General features: G+C 36.9%; 1 protein-coding gene across 1 annotated transcript in view; it reads left to right on the top strand.

Annotated features, from left to right (window-relative positions):
• Nucleotides 1-779: 779 nt before the first annotated feature.
• The window catches only part of UBR5 (ubiquitin protein ligase E3 component n-recognin 5), a 94,738-nt gene continuing 74,006 nt past the window's right edge, over nt 780-21,511 (top strand). Inside the window, exons 1-9 of the mRNA XM_014550202.1 lie at nt 780-838; nt 6,532-6,576; nt 6,974-7,055; nt 7,532-7,608; nt 8,266-8,385; nt 14,528-14,717; nt 14,895-15,054; nt 15,930-16,079; nt 17,751-17,944. Coding sequence (XP_014405688.1) covers nt 780-838; nt 6,532-6,576; nt 6,974-7,055; nt 7,532-7,608; nt 8,266-8,385; nt 14,528-14,717; nt 14,895-15,054; nt 15,930-16,079; nt 17,751-17,944 — 1,077 coding nt within the window. The remainder of the gene's footprint in view (nt 839-6,531; nt 6,577-6,973; nt 7,056-7,531; nt 7,609-8,265; nt 8,386-14,527; nt 14,718-14,894; nt 15,055-15,929; nt 16,080-17,750; nt 17,945-21,511) is intronic.

Below are 21,511 nucleotides of genomic sequence, written 5' to 3'. Positions count from 1 at the left end.
AACAATTTTAGTTCCTGTTTTGGCCATTGCAATAATTTTACTCCTTGCTTCATTGTTAAATTTGGGAGTTTTCTATGGTCAGTTATGACATGAGAAAAATAAAGGACATAATAGGGAGTTTTTAATATAGCTAAACTTAATTTATATTCTAAGATTATAGCCTTCTTACATTTTTGGTATGAAAATGAGGTATGGTAATACTTTTTCTGTGTGTGTGTTGTCAAAATAGCTATATTACTTCTCTCATTATCACCCATCCCCACTTCCATTTACTGTTTCATGAAATCCCAAATTCAGATAGAAGCACTACAGAATGGCTTTCAAAAAATGTATCTGAAATTGAATGCTTTGAAGTCAAATTTCAGACATGCAATGAGAGAGTCTTTCATAATCATAGAGATGAAGAGAATCATCCCTAATGTTCTGGTGCTTCTTGCTTGAGCCAGGCGACTCTAATCTTCCCATACTCTTCTCTGCTATCCTCAGCCCTAGGGGTCAAGGTAGCACCTAATATTTAAGTCACAACACAAAGTGGGTGGATAGAGGGAAAGGCTTTATCCCTTTTACACAAAAACAGTCACGTGCAACATTAGGAGACTGAGTTGACTCCCTCCATCTTGAAGCCCAAGACCACCTAATGGAGCTTCCCTGTGAGCATGCCTTTAGGTGGTTTGCCTTTAGCTTGCTCAGGATGGTGTGGAAAGGAATTTGGGGTTGGATGCCCTCTGGACTGGCTTGAGTAAGCTAGCTGATGCCGGCACAGGTATGACCATCTCAGAATGCCCTCTGCAGCTTTGCTGGAAGCACAGGCTTTTCCTCCAGTGACAGTGGCTGGCAGGTGGGCCCACCAGGTGATAGCTTGAATTTATTGTATCAGTGATAATGTGAACAGTTGGCATGCAGAGAACCAGTTCAGAGGTAGCAGTGTGAATAATACGGTGCAATAGTTGTGGAAAAAAGTGTGAAAGTTAAAGACTTTCTTTCTGCCTGTACTTAGGAATGTACGTGATGAGATAGTGGAAAAGACCATGTTCTGTGGTTACACATGGATTTGACCCCTGTCTCTACCACCTGTCTGATAACATAGTCATCCCCTACTCTCCCCTGCACCCCCCCAAGTATGTGTATTTTTATTGCTTCTTGAGTTTTAGGCTTTAAGATTTTGAGGGTTTGCTTTTGGAAGAATGCAATAAATATTCCTACAGTATTTTTTTTTTTCTACAAGGAAATATCTGGGTACAGATTTTAATGTACTGCGTTTGTATTTTGATGATACTGCCTTCTCTGACATGGATGACAAGAGGTGAGCTTTAAGACAATTTCTGCAAGAGTCTATGCTTTAGTGGAGGTAACCTTTACTGACTCTTGGCTATTGTTTCTTTGTATGGATTACTAAGTCCTTTAAGATAACATTATATGGGTGTGTAAACGTTTTATTCTATGGATGGATATCTGGAGTGAGGTCACTTTAAAGGCCGCTTGCTAAGATGATTATTGGGTAAGTGGTGAGTTATTAAATGTTTTCTCTATGTCAACTGGTCTGCTCTTAAGAGTTACATAGGCAACTATCCTAAAAGAAATTGGAATATTCATAGTTTTCTTGCTTATTCTAAAATTTAATTTGAAGTGGAAAGACCTGGGGAGTCAATTTTGTTGAGATCACGATCAGAAACCTATTCTGCCTCTGAAATAGCTTGTATGCAAGTATTAGTTCTGTTGGAACTGTCTCTAATGAAGTAGAAGAGCGGGGAAAGACTTGCTAAGTTTCATCCTGTTTTTGCTTGGAGTCTGTGAAGCTAATTCAGATGGAAACACAAATGACTAGAATGTAGACAGTGAAGGTCCTATAGGAGGAGGGAGCTGTAGACTTCTGTAGGCGGAAAACAAGGGCCACCAGAAAAAGTCTAGGGAGGAGGTTGTGTTTAAGTTGGGTCTAAAATAACTATAGGAGTGAGACTGGAGGAAATGTACTGGTGGCCGATTATGCCACTTGCTACCATTAAGGCGATTGCTGGTAAACATGAAACATGGGTGGTGTACCACCTTATCTTACAATTACAGGTATATGAAAGCCATCATTTTGTAGAAGGTGGGATGTCAGGAATATCTTTCTCTCCTGTGGGATTGAAGCCTTTTAGGGATCTAGATAAATCTATTTTTTAAATTAGAAATTCAGCTAGAAAAATACATTTGGTTTAGAGGTGTGTGTGTCTGAACATGCAGGTGTGTTTTGTGGCAGGGAGGGGGTTAGGCAGAGAATTATAAAATTGAAGAATCTGTACTAAGTGCTATTGCCGGTTGAGTAATATCAGTGAGAAGATGAATTGTCTTTCAAATTGTAATGTTAAATTTTGGGGGAAATGAGATTGAAGTTATAGGGGATTTTAAGGGCAGCACTGAAATGTTAGCTTCTGGCGAGTAGTTATACTTTGCTTTCCTATTTCTCTATTAACATCAGTTTGCTGTTACCTTACCGTGATGCTTAAAAAAAAAAAAATTCCAGCCTCTGGATCTGTAAAATGCCTCTAAATTTAAAGGAATAACATAGGTATTGAATTGGAATATCAAATAAATCTTTGGTGTAGGAGTACTAAGATTGCCAGAAGCTTATTGCTAGCCTACCTATCCATTGTGTGTTACAGCCACCTCACAAAGGCTTTCTTGTATGTCCCTGAATGAGATTAAGCGGAGTTATGTGGTTATTTTGTAATGTTACTCTTTACTCTTAAAATTGTTTTCTGTCACAACCACATGTAAAGATTTATTCTGAAATGGAATTTGCTGAGCTGTAGGATGGTTTTCCTTTTATTTTAAAAATGGGGAAATCTTTTGTTAATGTTACTATGAGAGGAAATACAGTTAATAACTTTAAGCATCGTAAGCTTTTGGGGAAGACCCTTCAAAGTAGACAAGGGCCTAATAATTATGTAGGTAGAGTCAGGATTTAGTAAATTTAAATGAATGTGATTTAGTCACAGTGATTCTGTGATTTGCATGTCTGCTGAGGAAATGCAAAAGGGAACAAATACACACATAGTTTACTACTTTTTTTGCTTGAAGTTTTCTGAGATTCGTGTAAATTAATATGTAGGTGGCCAGTTTAGTCATGATAACTGTCTTGAGATTTGGAAGGATGATGCTTTTATATAAACTTTTGGGATTGAATTTAAGAAAAGTAAAAAAATTAATATTTGGGGCAACATTCTAAATTAGAGGCCCGGTGCACGAAATTCATGCACTCAGGGGTGTAGGGGGGAGGTCCTCAGCCCGGCCTGTGCCCTCTCACAGTCCAGGAGCCCTCGGTGGATGTCCAACTGATGGCTTAGGCCCGCTCCCCATGGGTGAGGCTCCTGCCACCACTGCTGCACTTGCCAGCAGTGAGCCCAGCTCAGCGCTTCTGGCTGAGCAGCATTCCCCCTATGGGAGCACACTGACCACCAGGGGCAGCTCCTGCGTTGAGCATCTGCCCCCTGGTGGTGAGTGCATGTCACAGCGATCGGTCGTTCTGCTACTAGGTCGATTTGCATAGTAGCCTTTTATTATATAGTATAAGTGTCCCGGTAAAATCAATTTGTATATGAACATTTCAGATGGGTAAGATGAAATTGAATATGACAATTCATAAGTGCTATTTCCATAAAACCATTGCTTATATATCCTCCGCCGAAGCATTTGCTTTCATACATTCATAAGAATTTCAGGACTGAAAAGAGCCAGAGATGACTATTCATCTTTCCTCACATAGGTGAGGACTTGAGATCTGATGGGTTTAAATGAGCCCAGCTAGTAGTAGATGAATTGGGTGTAATCCCCAGAGTACTTCCTAGCCAGTGGGTATTTCCAATACAGATGGGTGTACATTTCAGTTGTGCTTAGGAGTCTGCTATGATTTTTAAGATTAGAAAACTTAATTGATGGAGGTAACCATTTTCTCTGTCGCCTTAGTATCCTGAAATTTGCTGAGTTCTTGTGTTATTAAATATTTTCTAGCATTTTTATATCCTCAAAGCTAATTTTAGTTTTAGAAATATTATCTACCTGGAATGATATTTGGAACCATGAAAGGAGTGCTAATGCTTAATTTCAGTTGTTGTCCAGCTTTAAAAAAGCTTTGACAAGTCTCTCCCCCCTACTGTATACTTGGTGAAAACTCTAGAGATGGTATTGAGCTGAGAAAAAAGATATGGAAATGAATGGGTTTAGTTGTAAGCCAGTCAGTAAGTACTTTCTAAAAGTGTCACTACCATGGTTTTGGGGAAGTACAACCTTTCTTAGGCCTTTCTCATACTCTGGCTCTAGTTGGGTGAAAAGTTTTGTAAATTACTTGCAGTAAATGCGAGCCAAGGCGAGTGAGCTCCTGCCTCTGTTCAGAGTCTTCCAACGGCTGCTATTGCTCAGAATGGGAGCCTTGTAGTTCGGAGCCTCCCAGTTTCTCTCCCTGATTTTTCACCAGCCTTCTCAGAGCTCATGAGTTCCACAGTGCATTACTCTTATGGTGTTTTCTCTTGTCTTGGGACATGGAAGTGTGTCTTGTAAATGAGGAAACGCTTGACATTCCAGGATCAATAAAACACATTTTTTGTTAATGAAAATAAATGTAATACCACACTATAAAAAGGAAAATGTGTTTTATTGGGGACCATATCACACATGATCAGATGCTATTCTTTGGGATTGAGAATAGTCACCAGTGAATACATGCTTTTTGGGAAAGAAATTATGGCATCATTTGAACGTCACTCTTGCTTAGGCATATGATTCGGTATTGGTAAGATATGTACACATTTTAGTGTTTGAACGATGCTGCTCAGCATTGAACAGAGGATAGAACTACCAGGAGAAAGTAACGTTGAGGGACAACTGGCTGCACCTAGATCTCTTACTAAAATAATTAGATGAATTGCCTGTATATTATATGATTTGTGGCAGCTTTTTAATCCTAAACTGGCTGTAAGGTTTGATTTATTTATTTTAATTTTTATTTTTTTAAAGAGTATTTTTATTGATATCAGAGAGGAAGGGAGAGGGAGAGAGAGAGAGAGAAAAACATCAGTGATGACAGAGAAACATTGATTGGCTGCCTCCTGCACACCCCCCACTAGGGATTGAGCCCGCAACCTGGGCATGTGCCGTGACCGGAATAGAATCCGGGACCCTTCATTCCACAGGCCGACGCTCTTAACCGCTGAGCCGAACCGAGAAGGGCTGATTTATTTTTGAGTATGTATTCTATTTTGATCTGTTAGTACAAATGATTGAAATTTGATTTCATGTATTTTTGCCACTTTTTAGAGAGCAAAGTTTATGGAATTCCATATTGACTTACTATCCTAATTTTTTCCCATTCTAAAATTGTCAGTATATTTTTAAGATAATTATTTATGAGACAAAGTTTGGGAAGACCAGGCAGTTGTTTTTTTTTAACTTCATGGAATCAAACTCTTAAAATCTCTACATTTGTTTTCATCTTTATAAAATTACTTCTGTAGCTTGATAAGTATTTAAATGGGTATTACAGTATATTCAGAGCTGTTTGAGAGAAGCAGCAATATAATAGATAATATGAATTAATATCTTTTAATGCAGCCCTGAGATTTTTCTAAGAATATTCAGTACTCTTAAAAATGGGAGGTGTTGTCCTTGTTTTATAGATATGGACATTGAGGTTTTAATTTGTACCATTTTTGTGCCATAAAGCCCTTTAAGATGAAATTGAATATGACAATTAATAACTGCTTAAAGCATAATGATGTGCCCTTAGGCTTATGGGCTTTTTCTGCCTCGTTATATTAAATTCTTAATAGATTTGTGCTTCCCATGTATTTTCATTTCATGATATACATGTACATTATTTAAGAATTTCTTGGCATATATAGCACAGTGTTTAAAAATTGGCTTTCCATTGGACGCTGATTCAAGGACCAGCTCTACTGACACATTTTGTTATATGAACTACAGAAGCCTCAGTTTCCTCATGTGTAAAATGGAATTAACAATATTATTATTATTATTGAAATTGCTAATGGGATGGTAAGGGAAGGGAATTGCAAAATTGACTTGTGATTTTTTTGGGGGGTGGATAAAATATAATATAAAAACACTAGAGGCCTGGTGCACGAATTCATGCACGGGTGGGGTCCGGCCGCCTGCCCAGATATGGGGGCCCATCGGGCTGGGCCAGTGGGGGGTAGGGGCCGCGGGCTGTTGGCCATCCTGCCCCACCCCTGATCGGGGTGTTGGGGGCCAGTTGGGGGCCGGGCCAGCCAGGGGTGGGGGCCGATCGGGGCCCAGATCAGGCTGGTTGGCTGCCTCAGTGCATGTCATAGCCACTCGTCATTCTGGTTGTTCTGGTCATTTCACCTTTCTGGTCACTGGGCTTTTATATATATAGATTCTTGATATAGCAAACATTATGTGTACTACTGTTAAAAATCACCAAAATAATGGTATAAGTACCTATCAGAATAGAATTATTTTGTTTACAAAGGATCTGTACATGTGGTTTATTCATGTTTTGTTTTGTTTTTAAAGGTTACGGGAAGTTTCAGAGAAACTGAACAAGTATAATTTAAACAGGTAAGAGCTGTAAACTATTTAAAATTTCCTGAAAAGAATGTTTCTTTATTAGGAAAAAGAACTCATATTTAGGAAGCATCTATTAGGAATATTTTAATCTAATTCAACTTTTTGTGAGTTGAGTGCATTTGAATTACAGTTTCTGTTTATGCTGGCTTTTAAAAAATCTGGCATAGCAAGGAACTGGAATTATAATGACTATGAGGATACAACTGTTAATTCTTCAGTTATTGCTTTAAAATATGTAAATATTAGTTTTGAAAAAAGTTTTTGCCAGCTCTTTTTTTCTTTGGTTACTTGGATTTAAAAAAAAAAAAAAAAAAGGGAACAAACAACCCTACGATGTATTTACTATTTACAAAGTAATTTTACTTATGTACTTTTTTTTATTCACCAGCCATCCCCCTTTGAATGTATTGGAACAGGCTACTATTAAACAGTGTGTGGTGGGACCAAATCATGCTGCCTTTCTTCTTGAGGTAAATTGTTTATTCAAAGATAGAGAAATGAAAATAAACAGTTAAAACACAGCTGTGCATCATCAGGTTTCTTTCTTTTTAACCATGGAAAATATCAGTTTCTTGTAAGAGTTATTTCAGAGATCACCCAGTTCCATTTCCCTATTGTGTAAATTCTCTGGCCCAGATAAAGCTTAAATGATATACTAGAGCTTGAAACTAATTAGTAACATAATAGAGAAGTTCCTGTTAGCCAGTCATTTCCTTACTCTGATTCTGTTAGATTGAGATATTTTAAATTCTTTTTACTGGGTTCTTGATAATGTATGTAAAACACATTTCCCCAACTCAGGTGTTAGCACCTTCTGGAAGTGAGTTTATTTATTGTTTTCTGGATTGACCGTGATAGGTACATGATCAATCTCTTTGTTGAATAAATTCAAATTTTAACTCACATTTTTTACTTTGGAAATTTCTTCTATTTTCTTTGCTTTTAGGATGGTAGAGTTTGCAGGATCGGTTTTTCAGTACAGCCAGACAGACTGGAATTGGGTAAACCTGATAATAATGATGGGTAAGATGTCCTTTCTATTTAATATTTAGCTCTTACAAGGTATTATTTTAAACCTGTTTTGATTTTGGTAGCCCTCATGTTTTTAAAAAAAGCATTGCAGAAAATGAGACACTTAAAATAGAGTGAAATGGTTACTGTGTAGTTTGATTTTAATTTTTATGCACTGCAGTGATTTGTAGCTAAAAATACTAGCATTAAAGTAGCAGCAGAGTAGATGATCAAGAATAATGACATGTATTTGGTAGGTTCCAAGTCAAATTTGCTCTTTGATCTAAATAACTTGTTAGATCATGTTTTCTTTTTTTTTCTTTTTCCTTTGTAATATTTTCAAATGAAGTGACCCAACTTGAAAATGACAGGCTCTTTAAAATTTTGGTCTTTATAAATGATAGCATATAGAAAGAAAAGTTTGTTGGACAATATATGATGAATTTCAATTAACTGCTTCTAAGGAAAGCATGATTGCTTTAAGAAATCTAAAGAATAATTCATCTGTAGTTAAACCTTGAAAATGTTTCAACCAGTAAAGAATTCCAGATTGTTATGGGGCTATAAGTTGTTGTTAGATTTGCCCTTTGATGTGAAGTATACGTTTTTAGTAGGATTAATCAGAGAATACATAGGTTGTGATTGTTCTACCTCATGTTTTTTCCCTAGGTCAAAGTTGAACAGCAACTCGGGGGCAGGGAGAACCTCAAGGCCCGGTAGGACAAGCGACTCCCCATGGTTTCTCTCAGGTTCCGAGACGCTGGGCAGGCTGGCAGGCAACACCCTGGGGTAAGTTGTGGCTGGATGTTGGCATCCATTGGTCTGGGCCAGCGCTCTGAGTGCTTTCACTGTGCTGTCTCGTCTTCAGTATCATTTAGTGATGGGATGAGGAAACTCTCCTGAACTCTACACAGGAGCCCATTGTAGCTCATGATGAGCCACCATAATAAAAATAACCCACACAGGCTAGTTACAGTTAACCCAGGTTCTTGACCTTTTAAAAATGTAGTGTTCACATGTGTTTATAATGCCATTTATTATGTCAGTGTTATTATTTAAACATTTCAGTGATACCATTTTGGTTTTGTGACTCATTCTTGGGTTAAAAAAACCTAAGATTTTTTTTCTTTCTGGTATCCAAATCTTATAGTTCTTTGTGAATTAACTTAGTGAAGTTTGAAATTCATGTAACTAAATCTTAAAGCCTTTAATAAAGTTATTTTTGCCTTTTTTTTTTAAATTGAGGTATAATTGACATAAATTCAGGTGTACAACATAATGATTCTGTATTTGTACAGGCAAAGTACTTTTGAGATAATTGTGAGTTTGGTTCCAGACCATCACAGTAAAACAAATATTATAATAAAGCGAGTCATATAAAATTTTGTTTTTCCAGTGCATGTGAAAGTAATGCTTACACTATTTTTAGTCTGTTAATTGCAATAGCATTATGTCTAAAAAAATAATGTATGTACCTTAATTAAAAATACTTACTAAAACTGCTTACCATCATCTGAGCCTTTGTAATCTTTGTGCTGGTGGAAAGTCTTGCCTCGACATTGATGGCTGCTGACTGATCAGGGTGGTGGTTGCTCAATATTGGGGTGGCTGTGGCAATTTCTTACAGTAAGACAATAGTGAAGTTTGCCACATTGATTGACTCTTCTTCTCATGAACAATTTCTCTGCAGCATGCGATGCTGCTTGATAGTATTTTACCTACAGTAGAACTTTTCCCGAAATTGGAGTCAATTCTCAAATCTTCCTGCTACTTTATCAACTAAGTTTATGTGAAATTCTCAATTCTTTTCTTATTTTTTCAGTAATTTTCATAGCAACTTCAGGCTCCACTTCTAATCCTGGTTCTCTTGTTATTTCTACCACAACTACGTTTACTTCCTCCAGCGAAGTCTTGAACCCCTCAACCCCTCAATGAGGGTTGGGATCATCTTCCAAATTTCTGTTAATGTGGCTATTTTGACATTTTCACATAAATCACAGTTGTTCTTATGGCATCTAGGATGATTAATTCTTTCCCAGACCCACTGGAGGAATCATGACAGCAATAGCCTACGAAATGTATTTCTTAAATAATAAGACCTGAAAGTTGAAATTGCTCCTTGACCCATGGGCTGCAGAACGGATGTTGCATTAGCAGGCATGAAAACAACATTAATCTTGTACATCTCCATCAGAGCTCTTGGGTGACCACAGGTGCATTGTCAATGAGCAGGAATATTTTGATAGGAATCTTATTTTTTGAGCAGTAGGTCTCAACAGTAGGCTTAAAATATTCAGTAAACCGTGTTGTAAACAGATGTGCTGTTATCCACGCTTTGTTCCATTTTAGAGCACAGGCAGAGTAGATTTAACCTGGATCTTAATGGCCCTATGCTTTTGGAATGGGAAATGAACATTTGCTTTGACTTAAAGTCACCAGCTGCATTAGCCTCTAATAACGAGTCAGCTTATCCTTAGAAGCTTTGAAGGCAAGCATTGACTTCTCTATAGCTATGTAAGTACTAGATGGCATCTTCTTTCTATGTAAGTAAGGCTGTTTTGTCTACATTGAAAATCTGTTGTTCAGTGTAGCAACCTTCATTAATTATCTCAAATAACCTTCTGGATAACTTGCAGCTTCTACATCAGCCCTTGCTGCTTCACATCCTCCTCCAGTGGTCCATTTGTTATAATTGACAAACCTTTATGGATACACCATCACCCACAGTCTGTAGCTGACTGTGCATTCTATGGGTTTGGACAAATTTATAATGTAGTTTCCATTATATAGTATCATACAGTGCTCTGCCTATTTTATCCTACCCTCCTCATAACCCTTGGCAACCACTGAACTCTTCAGTTTTCAAGAGGTTGTTGGGAGGATAAATGGTGATTTTTCCAGACTGTTACATAATTGGAATCATACACTTTGTAGCCTTTCCAGATTGGCTTCTTTCACTTAGTAATATGCATTTAAGTTTCTTCCACGTCTTTTTATGTCTTGGGAGCTCATTTCTTTTTTGTCACGATAAAAGTCCATTGTATGGATACACCATGGTTTACTTATCCATTCTCCTGCTGAAGAACATCTTGATTGCCTCCAACTTTCGGCAGTTGTGACATTGTGTGCAGGTTTTTGTGTGGGCATAAGGCTTTAACTCCTTTGGATAGATACCTAGGAACACAATTACTAGATCGTATGTTGAGTATGTTTAATTTTGTAAGAGCCCAGCAAACTGCCACAGTAGCTGTATCATTTGTTTTCCCACCAACAAAAGGTGAGAGAGTCCCTGTTCCTCCATACCCCACCAGCATTTGGTGGTGTCCGTGTTCTGGATTTGGGTTATTCTAATAGGTGTATAGTGGTATCTCATTGTTTTAATTTGTATCTTCTTGATGACATGATGATGTAGAGCAGTGATGGCGAACCTATGACATGCGTGTCAGAGGTGACACGCGAACTCATTTTTTTGGTTGATTTTTCTTTGTTAAATGGCATTTAAATATATAAAATACATATCAAAAATGTAAGTCTTTGTTTTACTGTGGTTGCAAATATCAAAAAATTTCTATATGTGACACGGCACCAGAGTTAAGTTAGGGTTTTTCAAAATGCTGACACGCCGAGCTCAAAAGGTTCACCATCACTGTCTTAGATTTAAATCCTCTTCTCTTTATAAAACTTCTATATAACCAATTATAATAGGTTGTGTAAAGAAGGACTCAAATACAGCGGTGGAATTTAATTACTTGGCTAATAAAATATTCAACAAATATAATAAAATATAGTACGTTTAAGCTTGAATAAAACCTTGGGAGACCTACTCCAAAGAAGATTAGGGCTAATTGTAAGACTTTGAGCCCTGGCTGTTTTGCTCAGTGGTTAGGGTGTCAGCCCTCAGACCAAAGAGTCTTGGGTTTGATTCCCGGTATATACCCCAGTTGTAAGTTTTCCCCCCACTCCTGGTCAGGGTGCATGCAGGAGAAACCAATCGATGTGTCTCTCTCATGTCAGTTTCTCTCTCTCTCTTTTTCCCCCTCCTCTCTCCCACTCAGTTTAAAAAGCAATGGAAAAAATACCTTCGGGTGAAGATTTAAAAAAAAAAAAAAGACTTTGAAAATGCAGAGACTCAGTAATTTTTGAGTTTCCCCTTACCCATCTTTGCCCACATTCCCCCCCCACACACACACACACACACACACACACACACACACACATACACACACACACACACATACGTGTGCGCACATGCACACTCCAGAACAAACTGTGTAAAATTTCTTTTGCATTGGGTCCATGAATTGGAATATTCAAAAATGTCACAGTGCCCACCGACAACTCATTGCGAGTCATTGTTTGCCTCACTTGTAGATGTTAACAAAGTGAACACACTTAAAAGCTGGTTGTTTCTCTTAACCTCTATGAAAAGTCTTCTCTGTTGATGGTGAAATTGTAATCAGGTTATTTTGTAAATAAAGAAATTACATAGAGTCAAAAGTATTTTCTTTCATAATCATTTTTTCCTTGAGTTGTATAGTTTCCCTCCCTCCCCTTTTTGTGTTGATTATAATAAACTTGAAAGAAGTTTGCAATTTATAATTTGTAATAGAGAATCTAGGACAGGTAGATCTTGAGTCTACAAAGAGAACTTTTATCCGCAAATTTATCAAATGCAGTCAAATATGACAGATCATCCCCAAAGACCGTTGTCCCCAGTCTGTATCTTAAGAGTCGTGGCTTGTTCCCTTTGGGTTCAGAGAGGTGTCGTGAATCAGGACGTGAGTGGTCTCTGTATTTGAGAACTGCATTGGAAAGATTTGGGGGTAATTGGTACTGTATTTTTCTTTTCATCAGAATGGATAATTGAGAATTGATCATTTATTTTACTCATAGGAATGCATAGCAGTCAAAATGTATGGGACTTTTTAAATATATTTAATATATTGGTGTTTTTACTAATTGGCAGGTTTGTGTACTAAAGATTTCTAGTTGTTGCTGTTATATTGTTTACTCAAATTTATCCTGGGAGATATTTCAAAAAACTAGATATTTTTGTTAAACTCATTTCAAACCAGGTTATGTAAGCGTAAGAACTCCAAGTGTATTTGGGGCAGAGAGAGGATTTACTTGTATTCAAGAGTAAATTTAAAATGGAGATATTAGTATCTAAAGTTTCTTTATTCTGTTATTTGTTACTAGAGGCCCAATGCACGAAATTCATGCTCAAGAGTAGGCCTTCCTTCCCCCCGCTGCCCGCACTGGCTTCTCTCCGGCCTCCGGCAGGCACCTGGGACCTGGGCTTCCCTCTCAGCCCCAGCTTCGTCCAGAAGGACCTCTGTTCTAATTAGCATATTATGCTTTTATTATTATAGGTCACTGGACATAATAGGTGATAGGTATAAGCTGCTTAAACTATCATATTCCTTTTGAAATTTAATCTGAGCTAATAATTTCTACAGGATTTGAAATGTAAGAGCCAAGCCAGGTCAACATAATTGTAAATAGTTGAAGCTGACTAGGTTGGTAAGATAGACTAGGTGGGTGCCCTATTTTAAAAAGAGACGATCAGCCCTAGCCGGTTTGGCTCAGTGGGCCTGCGGACTCAAGGGTCCCAGGTTCGATTCTGGTCAAGGGGTGTGCCTTGGTTGCGAGCACATCCCCAGTGGGGGGTGTGCAGGAGGCAGCTGGTCGATGTTTCTCTCTCATCGATGTTTCTAGCTCTCTATCCCTCTCCCTTCCTCTCTGTAAAAAATCAATAAAATATATTTAAAAAAAATAAAAAGATGATCAGCTGACTATTTCTATAGGGTAATTGTTGCCAAATACAAATTCCAATGGCCCATCCCCCTCTTTTTGTCCTTAGAAAATCTGCAAATCTGGATTTTTATGTTAAATCTCCTGATTTAAATGTTGGAACTAATTAATACTTTTATTTAAATAAATATGCGCGCACTCACACACAGGCACACGCATACCAATCACACATCTACAGTATGTGTGAATATATAGTATGTGTAATACACACACGGATCTGTTTGTGTATGTATATCCTCTTTTAAATAACTTCTTTTAGAATAGGTTTAAATTAACAGAAAAATTACAAAGATAGTCTCAAGAGTTCCCATATACCCTACACTCAGTTTTTACTCTTATTAACATCTAACATTAGTATGGTGCATTTTTTCAGTTAACGTATACGTACTGATACATTATTATTAATTGGAGGCCTAAGGTTATTCACATTTCCTGAGTTTTCCCCTAATGTCCTTTTTGTGATCTAGGATCCCATTCCGGACACCACATTATATTTAGTCATCGTTTTTCCTTAGGCTCCTCTTGTCTGACACTTTCTCAGACTTTCCTTATTTTTGATGATGTATATACCTTTTTAACCAACCAACCAATCAGGTGTATGGACAAGACTTGGCCCATGTAGCCCATGTAGATGTCAAACCCTTTCTAAGAGTAATTACCCTTGGTCAAGTTGGTTAAGAGTGCTAAATACTATTGAACAATGTATTATCTTTGCAAATGAATGTTTTATTCCATGCAAAGCACTTCGAGTCCTAAACTCTGAATTTTACTTTTTGTGTGACTGTGTTGGTAGTTACGTCTGATGTGTCCTATAACTCACTATTTAGAGTTGTGGCTAGAATATTTGGTATGTGGATCCTTTAAAATATATTTTAAAGATACAAAACTATGGTGTTTACTAGTATCTTTCTAAAGGGTGGCTTTATATATAAACATTTTTTAAAAATTGGAAGTGTTATTATAAAGCTCAGTACTATTATCTTGTTCTATCAAAAGACTACCATATGATATCAGTTAGACAGCTTTCTCTTAGCTTAAGAGAATGAAAATGAGATCTGAAGTGACCTTTTCAGAATGAGTGTATAAACTGATAATTCTCTAAATTATCCAATTTTAGAAGTCGCTGGAGTTCTGGAGTAGGTGGAAGTGGAGGAGGATCCTCTGGCAGGTCGTCAGCTGGAGCGCGAGATTCCCGTCGACAGACTCGAGTGATTCGGACAGGACGGGATCGAGGGTCTGGGCTTTTGGGCAGTCAGCCCCAGCCAGTTATTCCAGCCTCCGTCATCCCCGAGGAGCTGATTTCACAGGTATGGCCCTTGTAGAACACTTAACATAAGGATGAGGTTTAACTGAATATAGTGAGTTATAGCCATGACTCGTATCATGAATTGTGAAATACTGCTCTCCTATATTGATCCTAGAAAGATGATTTTGAGAAAGAATTTAATCAAAGGGGAATTAGGATAACACTCTTTTCATTTCAGGCCCAAGTTGTTTTACAAGGCAAATCCAGAAGTGTCATTATTCGGGAACTTCAGCGAACAAATCTCGATGTAAACCTTGCTGTAAATAATTTACTTAGCCGGGATGATGAAGATGGAGATGATGGGGATGACACAGCCAGCGAATCCTACTTGCCTGGAGGTTGGTGGATCACCATCATGGTTTTGTCATCTCTGAAGGGAAAGGTTGTTTTTAAACTGGGGAATAGAATTTTAAAGTACAATGAGTATTCTGACTTTAATATCCAAGGTGGTAGATATTTCTCCCTAGAGTGTTTTTTAGTTTTTGTTTTTAAACCTCACCTGAGGATAATTTCCCATTAATTTTCAGAGAATGTGGAAGAGAGAGAGAAAGACAGAGAAATATTGATGTGAGAGAAACATCAATTAGTTGCCTCCTGCACATACCTTGACCAGGGCACGGGCTAGGAAGAAGCCTGCAACTGAGTTACGTGCCCTTGGCTGGAATCGAACCCATGACCCTTTGGTCCTCAGGCCGATGCTCTATCCACTGAGCCAAACCGGCTAGGGCCCTGTAGTGTTTTTTTGTTTGTTTGTTTTTTAATTACAAATTCTTTTTTAAGGAAAAATGGGGAAATGCCTGCTCAGTGTACATGTGTTTGGTCCCAGTAAAGAAATTGATGTCTGTGCATGGCTTTATCACTGGCTGACAAATGACTCTGGACTTTTGTTTTTTGATGCCCTTATTACTGAATATGTCTTAACTGCATTTAAATTTTGACTGTATTATCTCTGTGATGTCACAAGTATCTTAAGAAATCTTATTTTCTTGTGATTATTTAGTAGGTAGCACAAGTAAGCAGACATGCAGTTGATGTTCCTTAAAATATTTGTTAAGAATGTTCACTTTATTTCCTAGGTAGTGACTGCTTTTTTTCTCTCAAGTTATGTCAGTCAGTTCCTGATTTTAATCTGTTTTAATTTGCAGAGATCTTTCGATGGTCTGCAGGTGTTTTCTCTATATCTGCTTCATTTTTATTTGTTTCTGTTTTGTAGAGGATCTTATGTCTCTTCTTGATGCTGACATTCATTCTGCCCACCCAAGTGTCATTATTGATGCGGATGCCATGTTTTCTGAAGACATTAGCTATTTTGGTTACCCTTCATTTCGTCGCTCATCACTTTCCAGGCTAGGCTCATCTCGAGGTAATTTTGCATTTCTTTGTGACTATTGGCTGGCTGTATGGAGAGCGAGTGGTAAAATTTGCTGTATTTGTTAATATTACAGTAGATGAAATAATTACTTACTAGTTTTTTTGGATGCTTTGGCATTAAAACTAGTTATTTTTTATTTTGAAGAGCCACAATACTTTGGAGATGATTATATCTACTTTGGAATACTCATCAAGGGTTACGACTGTATTTTTAAATAGGATTATGGATTCTGAACTAAAAGCAGAATTCTACTTTATAGTGACATGCAGCATTCAGAAAACAAATCTCTTTAGTTTATTTGATTAAATTAAAGTGATTATTCTGTTAATTTTAAATCCTGGATAAATGAAAGAGTGAAAAAACTTCTTAGAAAGGGATTGGCCAATTATAAATATAGAAATGTTTAGCTTAATAAAATGCTATTTTAAGAAGGTATAATAGAGGTTAGAAAGAAGATTTTGAAATCATACAAATATAGGACTTTGTCTATGTTGGTATAGATTTAGTTTGCATTTTAATTTTGTTAAATGTTTCTACTTTCCAGAATGTAAAACTGCTTGATTTAATAACAATCAGCTATATAATTTACCGATCATTAATAAATTGAAGAAGTTGCCATATTATATTAAGCTCTTGCTGCAAATATTTAGTACTTAAAACCAGTTTTAAAAGAACAAACCTATGATTTTTTAAACATACTGAACCTATTATGTAATAGCTTTAAAGAAATTTAAATGCATACTTTACTGCCTTAAATGCATCAAGTACTGAGTTTTAAAATATTCAGTACCTAACACAAATAACCCCTTGTAAATTTCTCCCTTTACTTTATGTCATTCTATGTCATAGTAGGCATTACTTTTAATTTGAACCATGTGAAATTGCTGGTACTTGCTGATTTTTGACCTGCATTGGTGGCAGTTTGAATGGATCAAATTAATTTTGTTTTTAATCTTTCTTATCAAAAACTTGGAGCTGCAAAAACTGGTTAGAGAATTTGTAGTCAATCGCAGGGGAAGCATTTTGTAAGATAAGAAAATTTTTCTATAAAGATTCTTAAAAATAAAAGCCTGTCTGGTTTCTTAAAAATTTCAAAATTACACTTATTCATATAAATCCAGCCTATATATTACTCTAAACTAGGCCTTGGATTATGAAAAGTTTTTTAGTTAATATTAATAGATTTAATCATTTCAAGGTTTTTCCTGTATGTATAGTTTTTTTTTAAATAACAGAAAACATTCTAACAAATACTTTTGGTTTACATATGTATCTAACATGTTGAAATTCTAATTTATGCACATTTCTAATAAATAAAAAGTTATGGTAAGCATTTTTAATGAAAGCCCAAAATTTTAAATTCCATTTAAAAAAATCTGTAGCAGTTTAAAGTAATTCTGCTATAAAAACATGTTGGGATTCAAAAAAGTCTGCCTCTACAGAGTTTTTAAAAATACTAGTTTATTATTTTTATACTTTCACTTGAAAGAGTTAATGTTTTGAATGTTGCATGTCAGGCTTATTAGAAATACATTTACATTTAATTTTTGTGAGTAGATAAACTGCTGTTAGTTGCATCCTGAAGGGTCTTTACTAGAGAGTGGCTTACTTTTATCCCACTGGTGTGACCCAATTGCATACCAGTTCTCCTTCTTCCCTTAGAGAGAGACTCTGAGCTGTTGCGTGAACGTGAATCCGTGTTACGTTTACGTGAACGAAGGTGGCTTGACGGAGCCTCATTTGATAATGAAAGGGGCTCTACCAGCAAGGAAGGAGAGCCAAACTTGGATAAGAAAAACACACCTGTTCAAAGTCCAGTGTCTCTAGGAGAAGATTTGCAGTGGTGGCCTGATAAGGTATTTGGAAAAAATCCCCACCCTTTCCATTTAAATAGATTCCTGATAACCACCCTTCTTCCCCCTCCACACCCCCCCAGAGAGGTTTCTATTTTATTTCAGATTTTTGTCCTATTATTAATAAAACACACACACACACACACACGCACACACACACACACACAGTGATATTTTTGTTTTGTTTAAAAAGTAAGTAGCTTTCTCAGTGGCTAGAGCATTGGCCTGAGCACCAAAAGGTGTTTGGTTCAATTCCCGGTCAAGGGCATGTACCCAGGTTGCACATGTGGAAATAACCAATCGACTCTCTCACATCAGTGTTTCTCTCTCTCTCCTTCCCTTCCTCTCTCCATTCCATTCTCTCCAAAAAATCAATGGGAAAATATCCTTGGGTGAGGATTAAAAAAGAAAAAAAATATATGTATGTATTTATGTATGCATGCATGCATGCATGCATGTAGGGTATCTTTATTTGGCATTACATGAGTAGTATTAACTGTGTTTCAGTGGTGCAGTTTTTTTTCTACTTGATGAAGTAAATCAGAATGGTAATTCCAGGTAATACATCAGCCTTCTGTTTTAGAACTCTTTTTCTGGTGATAATTATACCAGTAACTGATGGTATATCACTAATAAGATTTGTTTTATAATGTCACGTGGACCCTGGTTTTTGCAGGGCACGTTTGTGGTCATTTGGATACAAGCATGCATGTGAGGGCAAGATCCGGGATCTGTTTTTCTCCGACTAGTTAGCTGTCCCTGGATGGCAGTGAATGCGGCAGCCTCTGTGCTTTAAATGCTGTGGGCGACAAACAGGCTGAACGGTAATGCACTGGAGGAGTTCTGCTCTGCCACCGGAGAGGTTCCATGTATAGGCTGGTAGAGAGCAGCCAGGATTTGTTAAGGTGATTTGAGTCTTTAAGAGCCCACCACTGCCACTAGTGATGCACCCTGTTGATGGTGTGTGGGTTTCATTGTCATAAGTGATGGGTGATTCATCTTCAGAGGGTCCTATTGGAAGCTGTAGGTTTTCACCTCTTTTGGAGTGCTGCTTCTTATTTCCAGAAACAGTTGGGTAGGAAATGTTCATAAGTAGAAATAAAAGAAGATAAGAATTTTGAGGTTCAACTCTAGCAGATAAGGAGTTTCTGATAAGGATTTCTTTTCTTTCTTTGAAGTTGATTTTGGAATATTAAAGGAAAATATTATCTAACTATTTTTCATAGTTATTATGAATCTTGACGTAGTTCATTTATTTTCTTCTGTATTCAGCTCATGTGGAAAACTTGAATGTAAGAAGGAGCATGAATTTTAATCAGTCTCTTTGTAAGCAAAAGGTTATTCTGGTTTCCTTGGCAGCTGACAGATTTTCCCTGAGTTGAATTCTTTTACTTATTTCCATAAAACTAGAAATTTCCAAAGTTTTAACTTTCACTTCATATGATAGAAGGTGATTTAAGCCACGGGCTTTCTTTTTGTTTGTATGGTACATTGTTCTGCGTTTCCTATTTCTCTTGCCTGCATCATATTAGAGCTGTGTCTGCATATTGGCAGGGAGTCAAGAAGACTCAACAATCTTATTTTCACAGTGCCATCGCATACATATTAGTCTAAGCTTCTTTATCATTTATTATTTTTGATAAATGAAAGTATTTTGAATTGTACAAGTTTAGCAAAGTTTTCCTCTGGCCAGTGTACCCATTGTTAGATTTAGCCAGTGATTTGCCTTTACTGGTAGGCATGTTTTTAGGCACAACTTGTTTTCAGAGATAGTTACTAAGTGCATCATGAAATCTTGATACTGCACAGACCTTACTTAGTATATTTCCTTGGTTTGTTTAGACATTGACTGGAGGAGGAATAGCAGTATGTGAAACAAGATGTAGCTTAGCTATACTTTTCTTTCTTACTAAACACCTAATTTAAAATATTGTCACTGAAAAAGAACCCCTTTTTATTAGTTTATGATTGACAGTTAGACATCAAAAATTTTAATTCAGGGAAAGAAAACAGCTTAAGCCTAATCAAACTATTAAGCATTATCAATTATCGACAAATACCGGTAGATGATTGTTTGCAGGGCTGGGTACTACATTCAGAAAGACAGCATAGAGTTATTTATTGAAGGGTAAAAAGACCTTGCCTTCAGGTAACTTTAGGGCAACATTCAAAGCTATCATAAGGGAGCATAGGGTGAATCCCATAGGAAGGATCAGGCAACATGCTGGACCATAATGGTCCTTCAAAATTGGGACAATGATTCCCGAGGAGTAGAAGTTTTGGGGGGAAGGCTTCATTAGGGAATGGAGAGAGAGGTGGAGAGTTCAGGGAGATGTCAGCATGCACTACTGGGAAGCAGTGTGTCTATCTGTCTGACTGTCTTGGAAGCAGTGTGTCTGTCTGTCTGTCTGTCTTTCTAAAAATATGCATCCCAGCTTATTTTAGATTATAAGTTTGGTTAGTACCCATAGTTTTTTTTTAATTCTTTTTTTTAGTTAGGGTGCAATTCCATTGGTATATTATCTGGATTAGTACTGACTTTCCCACCACCCACATAGAAGAACAGCTACTTCAAAATTTTACCATTTTGTAGGCTAGTAAACTTCCTTTAAAGGTGGAATATTCTCTTTTCTTTAAGCCTTTATAGTATAATCTTGAGCTGAAAAATGTTTGAGATAAACTTAAACTTCATTTCCATGAATTACCCTTTCAGTTAAAAGTCAAAACTAGTATTAAAGCATAATTGAAATTTATCATAGGATGTTGAAAACTTCATGAAGACAGAGGTGTGAGGGTAATTAAATCAGTTTTAATTGAATGTGATAGGTTTCTTGCTTAAGTGTTAGGGTGAGAATTTTGTAGGAAGGCAGAAAAATGATATTAATACTTTCAAGTAGGTACAGTAATAAAATTAGATACAAAAGGCTTTGGGGAGTCCCAGGAGGCCACACAGAGTAATTACTAAAAGTGTGGACTCTGCAGCCAGACTCCTGGAGTTTATATCCTGCCTCTGCCACTTACTGTTTGTGGTCAAATTCTAGAACCTCCCTGGGACTTTGTTTTTTTGTCTATGAGATGAGGATAATAATGGTTTTTATTTTATGGGATTTTCATTAGACTTAAATGAATTCATATAAGTAAAGTGTAAAGACCAAGGTTCAAGCAAGGTCCTGTTCTACAAAGAAAGAGGAAGTTGCTGCAGGTCATGGAGAGTGAGAGAGTTTTGTAGTGGGTGATGTAATTATTAATTACAATAATAATTTAGTATAATAGGACATTGAAAGGCAGTCTATATGCAACAAAGTAAGAAGTGGAGGGAGTGTTTTACATCTGTGCCTTTAAATCCAGGCCCTGACATAAAAACTAGCCAAGTTTATAGTGGTTTCTGATTGGTATTACCAAAAGTATCAACTTTCTTTTTATTGATTGATTGATTGTTTTATTGCTTAAAGTATTACAAAAAGTATTACATATGTCTCCTTTTTTTTTTCCCGCCCTTGACAATCCCCTGGCCTCCCCTACCCCCAGTGTCTTATGTCCATTGGTTATGCTTATATGCATGCATACAAG

Source organism: Myotis brandtii, unplaced genomic scaffold (genome assembly GCF_000412655.1).
Source record: "Myotis brandtii unplaced genomic scaffold, ASM41265v1 scaffold59, whole genome shotgun sequence".
NCBI lineage: Eukaryota > Metazoa > Chordata > Mammalia > Chiroptera > Vespertilionidae > Myotis > Myotis brandtii.
The sequence above is the reverse complement of the archived record's forward strand: the minus strand, read 5'-3'. Positions and strand labels throughout refer to the sequence as shown.